Source organism: Pseudopodoces humilis, chromosome 19 (genome assembly GCF_049639895.1).
Source record: "Pseudopodoces humilis isolate 2021_Gansu_Grassland_sample_001 chromosome 19, ASM4963989v1, whole genome shotgun sequence".
NCBI classification, from domain to species: domain Eukaryota; kingdom Metazoa; phylum Chordata; class Aves; order Passeriformes; family Paridae; genus Pseudopodoces; species Pseudopodoces humilis.
In genome coordinates, this window is record NC_142218.1 from 13,816,977 (window position 1) to 13,831,141 (window position 14,165).

General features: G+C 47.7%; 1 protein-coding gene across 8 annotated transcripts in view; it reads left to right on the forward strand.

The window, feature by feature from the left end:
- NFATC2 (nuclear factor of activated T cells 2) overlaps positions 1 to 14,165 on the forward strand; it is an 82,006-nt gene that overhangs the window by 44,782 nt on the left and 23,059 nt on the right. For all 8 annotated transcript variants that reach the window (XM_014254191.2, XM_014254190.2, XM_014254189.2 and 5 more), the window contains exons 7-9: positions 3,358 to 3,413; positions 4,224 to 4,350; positions 5,886 to 6,578. In XM_014254191.2, the coding sequence (XP_014109666.1) occupies positions 3,358 to 3,413; positions 4,224 to 4,350; positions 5,886 to 6,578 (876 nt within the window). The remainder of the gene's footprint in view (positions 1 to 3,357; positions 3,414 to 4,223; positions 4,351 to 5,885; positions 6,579 to 14,165) is intronic.

Below are 14,165 nucleotides of genomic sequence, written 5' to 3' on the forward strand. Positions count from 1 at the left end.
CCCCTTTTTGTTGAGGACTTTCTCCAAACATCCACTTTAATTCCCTCCTAAAAAAATTTGCATTTATGCACGTTCTAAGGGTGATAAATGTGTTGACAGTTTGGTGCAGGTTTTCTCTATTCAGAATTTCCTGAAATGATCCTGAGACTTCTCAGTTTATTCCTCCTGCTCTCCAGTAGCTCCCAGAACATGCATTATCAAAAGTTTTCTTTTCATTACCAGGAGAAAGAACAGGTTAAAGTAGAGAGAGATTTCTGAATGCAGTTGCATCTTTCATTTTCCTCACAGCTTTCCCTCATCCTTCTGCCAAAAGCTCCCCATAATGTGCATATCCAGAGCAGCTAAAGGAAAAGCAAATATTGATTGTCTCGAGCTAAAGTGAGGCAGTGAGACAGATGGAGCCACATCATCATATTTAAGCATAAAGGTCAGGGAGCGAATGCAGAGTGCTTACATTCAACAGGGCTTCAGTGCTCAAAGAGCAGGGATTGCTGCTGCTGACAGATCTGTTAGAAACCTGCTCAGCTGCCACAAATATGGAATATATCCAAACAGAAGCATCTATCATTGTTGGAACGATAACCCCAAATACATTCATTTCTTGTTTGCTTTTTCTCATTCTTACTTTTGACCCACACACAGACTTTGGACTCAGCTTGAACATAATTTGATTTTTATGGTTGGCTTCATTAGCTTTTAGTGCAGTTTCAGTGGCTCAGTTACTAAATCAAATCCCCTGTGGTTGTGGTTGCATGTGTTCCCCAGGCTTCTTGAATGTGGCACATGACTTGGAGGCCCGTTTCTGCTTTAGTTTATGCATTTTGGACCAACAAATCCTTTTGATTTCCACCTTCTTTGTGAAGCTTGTGCTGTTGTATCTGCACAGACTGTTTGAATTTAGCAGCACAGAAACAAAGATGAAAACATTCTGCCTGGAGCAAAACCAGTGTCAAATATTCCTGCTTGGCTGTCCTTGTTGCCAGGACATCTTCATGTGGCATTGCTGAGACAGCTCTGATGTGTGTCTCTATCAGAGCTCTTACTTTATGATGTATTTTCTTGTTCTTTTTTCCTCAGAGAACTCTAAAAATTATCCTTTGGGGTGTCTAGGAGTGTGGGGAGGTTCCTTAACACACACTGGGATGGTTTATTTTCTCAAAGGTCACCTAGAAGAGGAGTCTCCCCACTGAGCATTTACTACCTCATAATCAGACAAGGATTTGCTGGATTAACCCTCCAGTATTTTGGCTTCCCCCTTCCCTGTTTGTGTCCCAACAGCAGCGAGGAGCTGGCTGCATTAACAGGGCCATAGACTGAATATAGCCCTGGCCAAAGTGGATGCTTCTGTTAAATGACATTAAAAAATGGAATCTTTTCCATGCCTTTGCAGCAGCCCCTTGGGATGTGCTGGCTCCAGTGACACAGCCCCAGCAGCCACTCAGCCCCACGGAAGGAAAGACAACTGACTCACAGGAGGGAACACTTCAAAACAGAGAGAAAACTCAGAGTTGTTCAGTGTTCCCTCCTTGCAGCAGGAGCAGCTGGGATCTCCTGTGGAGCCACATTCCCCAGGGGAGGATGGGGGTGAGGGAGCCCAGCAGGGCTGGGTGTCCCCCTGCCCCATCCCGAGGGAGGGAGGGCTGGGGGCTGAGAGCTCCAGGAAAAGCTGCCTGTACCCAGAGGTGTCCCAGGTGTGGGGGACAGGTGAGGTTCTGTCCCAGGTGTGGGGGACAGGTGAGGTTCTGTCCCAGGTGTGGGGGACAGGTGAGGTTCTGTCCCAGGTGTGGGGAGCAGGTGAGGTTCTGTCCCCAGAGCTGGGCAGGTGAGGTTCTGTCCCCCAGGGCTGGGCAGGTGAGGTTCTGTCCCCAGGACTGGGCAGGTGAGGTTCTGTCCCCAGAGCTGGGCAGGTGAGGTTCTGTCCCCAGAGCTGGGCAGGTGAGGTTCTGTCCCCAGAGCTGGGCAGGTGAGGTTCTGTCCCCAGAGCTGGGCAGGTGAGGTTCTGTCCCAGGTGTGGGGAGCAGGTTTGAGGTTCTGTCCCCACAGAACCAGGGCAGACAGGGACCCCAGGGCTGTGTCCTGGCCCCAGAGCCCAGCTGGGGAAGAGGCTGCCCAAGAGCTGGCACATCTGTCAGCTCATTGTCTGGGCCCAGCACAGAACAAAGAGCACGACAACAGAAAAAATGCAAAATGCATTTAAAAATACTCTTTCATTTCCCTTTTCGCCAGAAGCAGAAGTGCTTAAATAACAGAGGACAAAGGCAGCTCTTGCAGAACTTCCAAGAGTTGGGAAAAATAAAAAGCTCTGTGAGAAGGACTGGGTTTAGGAGATTTTCCCCCTCGTTCTAGAAAGCCCCAAAGCAGGCAGAGCTGCTCCCCTAAAGCAGACAGCTGCAGCACTCCCAGTCCATCAGGTCCTTGGGATCCATGTCCTCTGGCCAGTTTAAAAGCAAGCTTCCAGAAAGGTATGAGGCAATTTTTTTTGCCCCCATTAGTACTTCTGCAAATTGCTTGGCTAAAAGGCTCAATGGAGTATGAGAATCAAAGGGGTAAAGATTAAAACCTAAAAAAAAAAAAATAAAAAAAATAAGGAAAGCACTGCAAAAAAATGTTTCTATATTTAAGGAATATTTGTAACCAGAGGAAGCAGGCAGTCTGTAAATGAATGTCCTGTCACTACTGATACATCTTACAGCACAGGGGTTAGTGTGGTGGTGTTCCAGACAGGGGGATGAAATTTTATTTTCGTCTCTAAATGTAATTTTGTGTAAGTCAGGATGGAGACGAGCTGCGTGGATGTAATAATTGAGGGCAGCAAAGCTTGCAGTGTTCAGGGTAGAGGCTGTCCCACATACAGTGAAGTGCTTTTGCACTCTGTACAGTGAATATCTGGTGCTTTACCACGGATTTAGGGCTGTCAGTGGCATTCTGTGGGAATCCAAATGGGAATCTTGGCTTAGGGCAGCAGAAAGTTTGCTGAGCTGCTGACCAGTGTGACCATTAGGGAGTTCTGTGACCCCCTGGTGCCCTCCTCCAGTCAGGCTGGCTGGACTCAGGCCTGGTGAAAAGCAGATGTTGCACCTGTGCTAAATATTTCATTCCTCAGTTTGGCTAATTTTTACATAAACATTTAATTTTAATATGTTTGTAAGCTCTTTCCTGGCAAGAGAAGTGTTCAGTGATGTGTTTAAATAAATTGCTGTTGCTTTTGCTTAGGACTGGGAAGGTGCTTGAAATTAATTCCATTTTGAGATCTTTGCTAATTTAATGCCCTTGATTTGTTTCTCTCTCTGTTATTTAATAAGTTCTATGAGTTAAAAAAAACCCCACAGTGAGGTTAATGCTGTGATATTCTTCTAGATGGGCAGCAGATCTGGGAAATGGAGGCAACGGTGGACAAGGATAAGAGCCAGCCTGTAAGTATGCAAGCACTGGGTGTGCTGTCCTGCAGCTGCTGTGCAGAGCTTCCAAAGAGCATCTCAGAAGCAGAAAGAGCAGCAATGCCACGATGAGCAGTGTGTGCTGCAGAAAGGATCGATTCCTGCAGCAGCAGCCCCCAGCAGAGGCAGCCACTGCTGGATCTGTGTCCTGCAGACCCCACAGTGCCAGCCCCAGCTCTGCAGGACACTGTCCTCACTCCCCCTGTGCCAGCCTGGGAGCTGTGTCCTCTGCAGGACACTGTCCTCACTCCCCCTGTGCCACCCTGGGAGCTGTGTCCTCTGCAGGCTGCAGCTGAACACTGATTTTGGGAGGGAAGGAGCCTCTCTCTGGGTTCCCCTGCTGTGGGCAGAGCTGTCAGGAGCCAGCAGTGGCACTGCCATGGGCCTGCCCCGGGTGCCAGCGGGGTCTGCAGTGCAGAAAGCAGGAGCCTGCAGAGCAGTGGAGTTATTGTGACAAAAAGTGGGAATTCTGCAGTGCACACTCCTTTATCAAGCACTGTGGGATTGCCAGTGAGTGCTTCTGCATTTGTCACCATTTCACGTTTTATTTGTAGACTTTTCTCTCCATGTCCAGGACAACTCCAAGTGCAGGAGGGGCACAGTCCATAACCCCAACTTGCCAGGACCAAAAATCTTCTGCTCTTTTGCCATCTGCCCCTTTTTCCTCATACCCTTCTTCATGGGGGTGAATAGGGGACCCCTCTTGCTGTGCAGGGAGGTGTAGCAAGGGGAGCTGCACACAGAAGCCCAGCCCTGCTGCATTCCTTGCTGTCCCTGTCATTGCAGAGCATGCTGTTTGTGGAGGTACCCGAGTACAGGAACAAGCACATCCGCACAGCCGTGAAGGTGAATTTCTACGTCATCAATGGCAAAAGAAAAAGAAGCCAACCCCAGCATTTCACCTATCACCCAGGTAATTTCACCAATCACCCACTTGTTGCCTAACTTCATGAGCAAGTTTTGATTTCCTGCTCTATTGTTTTCTTGCCGCTCTTTGAGGATCTAAATGTTGCTAATTTAATTCAGCTCAGCACTCAACAGCTACTTGGTTTAAATAAGAGATGCCTGTGATTCATGATCACGAATTTCCATCAGTTTGAGGTGTCAGTTATCTGTTATCTTGGTGATGGGCCGATGCTGCCCTGGTGGAAGCTTGCCAAGAGCCTGAGTGGGAACAGGCTCAGTCTGGGACATGATGTGACCCTCTGAAAACCATGAGTGTTGCCTTCTCTGACGTGTCCAGCAATAAGAAAACATCAGATCTGGGAAAGGGCTTGGGATGGAGGAAGGCAAGCAATACGTATTCTTCAGAATGAGGCTAGTTGAGGAGAATATGAATGCTTTTCTGATGTTCTTCCTCTGGGGGATTGGTGAGCCATGTCACAATAAATGCAACAGGATTACTAATGAGATTCCCAGAATTTCTCAGCTTTGGCTAGGGGAAAAATATTGTGAGAAAATCAGAGTATTGTGTTTGTGGAAACCAGAAAGCATAAAATAACAGCACCAGATTTTATGCAAGCTTCAAATGATGTCTTAATTTGATTTATCTCTAAGGACAGGCAAACATTTGTTCCAACTCTTATTTTGGTCTCCTCCAGCCTGAAAATCTCCTGTCCTCTCCCTGAATTTACGAACTCTATAGGGTATCTCCAGTGTGCAGGGTTTGTACAGTTGGTAAATTGTTCTGCTCTGGAATAGTATTGAGGAGCACACTTCTATCTCAATGCAATCCCTAACACAGACCACTTAGGAGAAGGAATCTTTACTTCCAGAAAGGAATTTTGCATTACCACTGTGTGGTTTCCATTGTATGGTGTTTCTGTAGTGAGTTTTGGGGAAGATATGACCAAAAAATCATTGGAAATGTAGAGGACCATCATTGGCCCCACTAGGATTCACACAACTCTTACTAAATCATGGTCTTTTAAATGATGGTGTCAGATGGGCCTTCAGCTCTCAGCACTGAGGAAACTTTGTGCAGCAGAGACAGAAGCTCTAAAATAGTTCAGCTCTGCCTTTGGTCACCTGTTAAATGTTTGCCAGAAAGATGGGGAGTTGTTTATGTCCTGGGATTTCTATTGATTCAGTCTCTTGGAGATGGAAGCACTGCACGAAACACCTATCCATGACTTCTTGTTTTGTCTGTGTTCCAGAATGGCCCTTAAATGAATTAAAACAGGAGCCTGCAGTGTTGAATTTTTCAATTTTAGCAATTTGTGGTTTGTTAGTACATTTAAGATTTTTCAAGAATCTCTTAAAACAAAGTTCTTGTATGAATCTTTCCTGTGGTTGCATGTGGGTGATTTATTAAACTCAGTGCTTGGGACATATGAATTTACACACGCAGATCTTGTAAAAGGCTTAAATCTCTTGTTACTTCAAGGAAAACCTCTCTGTTTCTCCTCAGCTCGTTACGAATAACGTCCTTTGCATGCTTTATTCTAGTACCATCAATCAAAACAGAGCCCATTGATGACTATGATCCAGCCCTAATCTGCAGTCCAGTGCACAGTGCTCTGGGGACAGTAACACAGCCTTACTATTCACAGCACACGCTGGCCACCGAGTCCCCTTCCTGCCTCGTGGCCACCATGGCTCCTTGCCAGCAGCTGCGCTCAGGCCTCTCCTCTCCCGACTCACGCTACCACCAGCAGAACCCAGCTGTCATTTACCAAAGGAGCAAGAGCCTGAGCCCCAGCCAGCTGGGCTACCAGCAGCCCAACCTGATGGCCACACCAGTTGCCATTGCAGATGCCCACCGGTCCGTGCTGGTGCACGCGGGGTCTCCAGCCCAAGCTGGAGCCGTGCTGCAGCACTCCCCAGGCCACCAGCAGTCCTCTCCTGTCATCCACTACTCTCCAACCAACCAGCAGCTGAGGTGTGGCAGCCACCAGGAGTTCCAGCACATCATGTGCTGTGAAAATTTCACATCCAACGTGTCGAGATCCAGCCAGCCCCAGGCCAGCCAGGCTCAGAGGCTCAGCCCCAGCTCGTACCCCACCGTGATCCAGCAGCAGGCGGCCCCCGGCCAGCGGGCAGCCAAGAACGGGCCACCAGGGAGCGAGCAGAAGGAGGTGCTGCCGGCAGGAGTGACCATCAAGCAGGAGCAGAACCTGGACCAGGCGTACCTGGATGATGGTAAGTGCTGTGCCCCTCTCTGGGGCTGCTCGGTTGGAGGGAGGGGGCGAGGTTAGAGCTCTCAATCCCCGGTTCCTCGGCGTGGCCCCCTGGGATGGGTGTGGATGTTTGCTGGGCATTCAGGCTGGATTTGGGCCTTCCATTTTTGGTAGATGGCAAAGCTCTTTGGCCACTCAGCCACAAGAACCCTCTGCTTGCCCCGTGCCACGTTGAGCTGGTCCCATTTTGTTCCCCTTTGCCGAAGGTTCCATCGCCAGTTTGGGAAAATGGCGGATCTGAAACGAAACACGCTTCTTAATTATTTTATTATATTTTTCATATCAGGGCAAAGTCCACTTTGTAAAATGCTCTTGTACATTTTGTACCAAAAAAAAAAAAAAGCCCATTGAGCAATCTATCAAGGCCTGTAATGAATGGGGTAGTGCTGCAGGCAAAACCATTGCAGATGTTCTAGATGAACAGTGGGACATTGATAAGTAAAACAATGCTGTTCCTTTGTTGTGAGCCAGCTGATTTAGCCTTTAGGAATGAGCATAAGTTAGAGTAAAGCTTTCTTTGAACATATCCTGCTTATTCTTAGGTAGGCAGCTATTGGCAATCTTGTTGATTGTTTCTTTTATTAAAGCATGTTTCTGGCAGGAGGAAATCAATGCAGAATTAATAGTGCAGCTGGACACTGCAGTCACAGAGAGCAGCAGCAAAACCCAGCATTGATTTTAGTGGGAGCAGAGTGAGGCTGCTGGAAATGTTGCTGCAAATACAGGATGTTCTTGTGCAGGAAGTAACTCTGCTCTCAGTGCAGGCAATTCAGGCCTGGATGGGCACCAGGATGTGCCCTAAGCACCCATTTTTACTGGCATTTTTACTGCACTTACCTGGAGTTGTGAAACTGTGCCTGTGAAAGTTGTACTTTCTTCAGCTTGGGTCCCGAATGCTCTGTAATGTGTGCAGCCTTCACTGCTGGCTTTGTGGGCAGAGTTTGGATGGTTTCCTCTGTTAGCTGTGTTTGCAGAGTGCTTGATGCAGCTTTGGTGCCATCACAGGAAAATCTGGAGAGTTTTTACTGGCTCCTTTCTCTGAGCAGGAGATTGTGGAGTCCTAAATTTAACTTGGGAGATTTGCTTTCCATTCAGGGAATTGAGCATGATAACAAGGCAAGGGAATCCTTCTGACAGGAGAACTAAACGCTATTATTTAGGGTAATTTTAATACGAGAAGCTGAGAGATTCTTCCACATTTCTAAAAATACAATAAAATTGGTACACACCTTGTGTAAGAAGGAGAAAAGAAGGAATCTTGAAGTAAAAGCTAACTTCAAAGTCAAGTCACAGTTCACTTAAAAGAACTCCCAAGGTGGACTACAAAGTTAATTTTCCTGAGTTTTGAATCAGACCAGCGAGACCCAGCTGCAGCACAGCTCACCAAGAATGCACTCAACCTCCCTAAGAGGAGCAGAACAGCAGCAATTAATAATGAAATCCCAGGCTTCTCCTTGGCTGACTGGTTCATCTTGAATTGATTTCAGCTAGAGATTAGTTTATCAATCATGCCACCCAAATCAGGCCAGGCAAGATGGGGCACATGCAGTCTCTTCACTGACCTCAGTGAGTTTCTATCAGCTGGAAGTGTGACTTGGACAATTGTCATTTACTTTAGGGCTTTGCAAAGCATTTCATGCTGAAATGTTCAGGACTTGAATTGAAAAGCCACATTGTTTGCTGCTGGGTAAGAGTGACTCAGAACATAACAAAAGCCATGTTTTTCCTGACTAGAAAGTTTGGGTTTGTGCTTTATAGTATTAAAAGAAAGCCAGCCCAAAGGATTATGGAGGCTTTGCCCTTAAATCCCTTTTATCCAGAAAGCTCTTGTGAGATAAAGTGATCTGTGAGGCCTTGCAGTGATTTTCACGGACAGACACGGATCTGGTGCTTCCCCAGCAGGCTTGGCACGAGCTGAGTGCTGCTGCTGCTGCTGCCCAGGCTCTTGGGCAATCCCTGCTCTGTCTCTCACTTCCCTTTGCTCTTCCTCCCTTCCCCCATCTTCCTCCTCCCTCTGCCTTGTTCTCCTTTCTCCGGAGTTCTGCCGGCGGTCCAGCTTCCGTCCCTTTGCTGCTGTGGCCTCCTCTCATGGTTAAACCACAGCCTCGGTGTCCTGGGCTTTGTTTCTGTTCTGAGCTCTGCCAGGGTGACCTGGGCATGGCCAGGCTGCTGTTCCTCCTTCCTGGAGCTGCTGCCTCTCGGGGCGCTGAGGGAGCCCAGGCTGGCCTGGGGTGGCCAGAGCTCCACTGCTGTTGGAATTGTTTCGGGAGTGGTGACACCCTGGGTGTCAGGAGATCCTTGAGGATGCAGCAGGTGTCCAGGCTAGTGCTGGCAGGCAGGGATCAGCCTCAAATGCAACTGAAAGCCCTGGGGTGACAGAGCAATAAGCTCGTGAGCCAAGGCCTCACCTTAATATTATTCATAACCAAACTACCCACGATGGTAAAAGTTACCCAAACAACCACAGTTGTTGACAAATAGAATGTAGTTCCTGCAGCACCCTGAGGGCACTGGGATGAACTCTTTAAAGCACAAACCCAGTTTAAGCTGTAGTTCTTTGCAGCTCTGTCTGCAATCCCCTGGTGGGGCAGGATCACGAGGGGGTGACCCAGGGCTGGGGGCTCTGATTGTGCTCCCCTGCAGAACCAGAGGCTCCTGTGCAGCCCTGGGGACACAGCTCAGCTGCCATGGGCCAGTTCCCTGTCTGGGACACGAGCACGAGGCTCAATTCCACTCACAGATCGTGGTTGTGTAGCTTAAGTGTTATCACCTTGCCTGCCTTAGACTGAGATCTTTTCAGTTCAGCTGTCAGGCTGAACTTTGCAAAGAAAAATGATTGTCATTATTCAAATAGTAACTGTCTAACCACATCTGACACTCCAAAGTGTCTGCTGGATCCAGCAGCTCTCAATTATTTTTGGTGCACAGCAATGTCTTTTGGGGAGGAGAAGAGCAAGGCAGATGTTGTGTAGTGGTTTATCAGGCTGCTGATCAGTGCAGATGGTTCATAGCGAGCTCAGGTGTTTCACAGAAAGCCCCAGGCACGTCAGAGATTTCTGCAGAAAGCGGCTGTGCAGGATGTGCAGTGTGGTCCTTGCACATCACCCAGCGCTGGAGATCACCCCCTGACCAGCTGGGTGTTGGTGTGTGCAGTTCTGCTCCTCCTGCAGCACTCGGAGTGTGTTCCATCCCTGCACTCCCTTCCTGTGTTCTTTCATTCTACAACGAGAAACCCTCAGTCTGTCCCCACCGTACCGGGAGGTGAAATTCAAATCCTTCTTTCCTTCACGTTCAGGAGGGAGCTTTCATTTCTGGCCAGCTCCGTTCTCCTTGGGCAGGGAGTGCCTCCAGGGCTCTCCTGGGACTGTCAGAGCCCAGAGTGCTGCTCCAGGGGAGTCCTGGGGGCCCTGGCTGGATGCTGGCACATCCTGAGCATCCTGCTGTGGTGGAGGGGGTGACAGAGCTGCTCTGGGGCTGTTTTCACTGGGAAACCCTCTGGAGCTGCACTGGCAGCTGGTCCTGCCTGGCTGGAGAGAAGCTGCTTTTCTCTCTAAACACTGACTCGAGCCCATGAACAGACAGCACAGAGGATGCTGGGTTTAGGGGCATATTTTAGGTTGGTTTGTCGTTGTTTTCATCTTGTGTCCATGCACAGCATTGAGTAGCAAGACAGGGCAGCGGGAAAATGTTCTTGTTTCCTGGCATTTTCGATGGGGGTGAATTTGAATCCTGCAAATGGGCTGGGGTTCAGTTTTGAGCAACAATTTGCATCTAAAAAAGCCATGCTCTGTTTTTAATTAGAACTACTTTTCATAGAAGGTGTGGTCACTTCTGCTCAGGCAGAGTTTTGACTAAGAGTGAAGCCTGTATGTTCTCCAAAACATTTTGCTCAAATGCTCTAGCAAATCTATGTATTCATCAGGCTCATTCCTGAAGCTCTGACTCACATTATTACAGATTTTCTGTTCTCTGCTGGGACCTTGCAGCACTCCCTGGGTACACTGCAGCTTTCTCTTTGGATCACTGCTCTTGTAGGTTTGTGTTGTGTTAGGATCTCCATGCCCCTGTCCTATGCATTGCTTTTCTAGAGGCAGGATAAAAAGAGAGCAGAAAAGTGATTCTGCTCCCCAAACCCTGGAGTCTGTTGGCAGGAAGCAGAAAGATCAGTCTGTTAGGAGGAAGGTCTGGGTTGAGTCTGAGCTTGGTCTTTCAGCAAAGTATTTAACTTCCCTGTACCTCAGTTTACCATTATTAAAAAGTGCCTTATCCTTCCCTCTTGTACAGTTAAGCATTAATTAATTTGTGTTAGTAACGCACACGTGGATTCTCAGAAAAACCCCTACACTTGGCATACCTGAATTAGAATTAAGTATTTGTATTGTTATAGCAGGCTCCATCTGATCTTCTTCACCTCTAAAAACAACTCCCAGTTAAAAAGCCCAGACAAATCCAGCCCCATTTGAAGACTGCCCTTTCCCCAGCAGCCTTTCTGAGCAGCTGCCTCAAAGCATGCAAAGCAAAACAAAGCAAGAAAAAGAAAAACCCATACATCCCAAATCAGCAGTAGAGGAAGGAAGAGAATGAATCGAGTGATTAAAACCATGGGTTCCGCTGGCACCTCTTTGTTCTGGAGCTCAGGAATCTTTAATTGGCGCAGCGAGTGCCCACAGGCGAGCTGTGTCACAAAGCGTTTCCTGTGCAGAGCACGAGGAACAGGCAGAGCCCAGAGCTGCTCGGGGGGCACAAGGGCTCTGCTGCCCCTCCATGGGCAGGGTCCCACCAGGACCTGCTGCCCCAAGCCCCAGGTGCAGGGCTGGAGGTTTGAAGGTTCCCCTTTGAAGGCTGGCTGTTATCAGCCAAAAGCGCTCCCTTCTCGGCAGGCATCAGGCAAATTTCGGTGATGGTTTTGAAATACTGGCAAAGGGTTACTTGAAAAAAAAAGAACTTGTTCGTGCAGTTGGGAATTGAAAGCTTCTAAACCACAATAAAGTGCTTTCCCAGACTTGCTGTCCATTTACTCCAAGCTCATGGCATTCCTTAGACAGTCTGAATCACAGGCAGCAGCCAGCTCTCACAAAGAACACCATAGACACCCATCTGTTGGGAGGCATCTGCCAAAATAGACCATACATTTACTTTTATTCCTTCAACCCACTTTCAGTTTAAAGGGATAATAACAATAACATTTTTCACTCCAATGCAGAGCAATGGTAATGAATTAAAGTTATTCCCCTGCAGAAAGAGGCAGACAGTCTAGTCCCCAGCTCTCACAGAGGGGTGAAGCAGGATCAGAGCTTTTCAGGGGCTTGGCTCCAGCTGAGGCAAAAACTGGTAACTGGTGGCAAAACTGTGACTTTCCTGGGGAATCCCAGACTCGCAGGTCCCCCAGGTGTGCAGGAGCTGGGGCAGCACTGGCTGTGCTGTAGGTGTTCAAAACAGGTAAAGAGAGGGCCAGGCAGAGCTCCTCTCCTTCCCCTGCCTTTCCCCAGGCTCACTCCTTTCACTCCTGGCTGTCAAAGGCTTGGGGGTGCTTCCCTGAGCATCGATGGCTGGCAGGTCACCAGCGCTGGGCCAGCTCTGCCAGGAGCATTCTCATTCCTTGGGGACAATCTGGGGACAGAGCAAAGCTGCTGTGTGAGCACGTGCAGGGTGTGAGGAGAAGGCATCTTCCTGCAAGCTGGGAGGGACTCTGGGTGCTTCACACAGAAGCTCTTTCAGTGCAGTCAAATTCACAACAGTTTTGACAACAGTTTTTGAAAATGGTGACTTTGGTGATGAGAGATGCGCGGGTAGAAAATGGTTTGTATAATGTAAGTGTGTAAAGTAGGAAAGGAGATTAACTCATTCTGGTGCTAAATTCTCCATTTTGCATTGAACAGACGAGTGCTCTCTGGAAACCTCGAGCAGGGCTTGTTTTACCCTCCAGCAGCTCACCACAGAGCTGTTGCTGGTTAAGGTGGTTGGGTTATTTTTTTTTTTAATTTTATTTTGCTAACACAGCTATTATGGTGAAAGGCCTCGTAGAGACGCAGCTCTGCTGGAGTAAAAGCCTGGAATCAGCAAAGCTCAGGCCAAGCCAGGGAACCAGCAACAGCTCCTTCACTGGAGGGGTTTGTGGGGTGGCTGTGCATGGGCACACATTTGTGGGGTTTGTTCCTGCTCAGCTGGGGTAGCCGACAGAACAAATATGAACATGAATATGGGGAAATAGAAAGGAATTTAAGGGTCAGCAATTGTACAAGCTCAGCCTGCTTGCTTGCTCTGTTGACCACCTCAAAATGAATCCCAGTAATTCCCAGCAGAGGTGGAGCACTGAGCTGGGCTCATGTCCAGGCTTTGCTGAGGGGAGTTGTACCTGCAGCAAGGTGAGTGCCCTCACAGGTAGGGAGAGTGACAAAATCCTCATAATGAGGATTTCATCCCTTCAGAATGAGCATGATGTAATTGAATATTCATCACTGAACTAGCTCACATCCACATGGCAGCTCGAGGCTTTTGCAAATTCTTTGCAATTTCATTGCAGTTCTTGGAATATGAATAGCAATTTAAAAGTCCCTGTGCAGGTGACTTTTCTTACTGAACTTTTCAGGGCCAATCCAAGAAACAAACCAAAATATTAAAAATACAAACCTGGATGTTTTGGGTTTTCAAAATTCAGACAGACAAAAATGATGCAACTTTAAGGGCGGGAGGCAGATTGCATGATTTAAAATCCAGTCTCATGATTGTTGGAGGCCTGACTCATGAGCCCTGAATGCCTGGGTTTGGCATTGCTGCTCCTCACAGTTTCATATGGTACAAATTGGGTTAATATTAGGAATGTGCAGAGGTGGGGAAAAGGTCTTTTCTCCCCTTAAAACTCAATGAAATAATTGGGAGGATTCAGCTCCTCCTGCAGTGGCAACTTGAGTCCTTTTGGAGCTGCACTTTGAAATGTTGGGAGCAGCTGCTCGGAAAAGTTTGGAAAACATCTGCACAATTTTTTAGCTGTTGTGAAATAAAATGCCTGGCAAGAATATAACCATCTTAAAGATCTACAGTGTTTTTATGGTGCAAACTGAAAGGCAGTTATAAAGTCTTCTACTGCAGAAAAATGCCTGGACTCTCAGTGTTCCTCGCACAAGCAGAACTTTCTCAGCTCAGGTCACGTCCTGCCAGGGAGCAGGGATAGTTAGTGGGGCACTTTTTGTCTGTATGGACCTCTTGTCTCACAAGAATGAAGACCTAGAATTGATTAGCTTAGAATCTATTTTTCTCTCCACCTGTTTTTCATAGTTTGTTATAAATAATAATGTAATTATTTCTTTTTAATTAACTGTACATATAGAAATATAACACTCATTTATGATCAGTATTTATTGATAAATCTCTGGCCATTTTTAAATTAAGAAAATGAGGATGAATCATCTGAATTTCCCATCTGAGTTAGTTTTCTTATGAGAGCTCAGAGCACTGAGAGCTGCTTTTGTGCCCAGCAGAAGCTGGTATGGCCTTACCCTGCCCAACCATTTTATTGCTGTTTCCTCACCAGTTCCAAGAGACTTCTGTG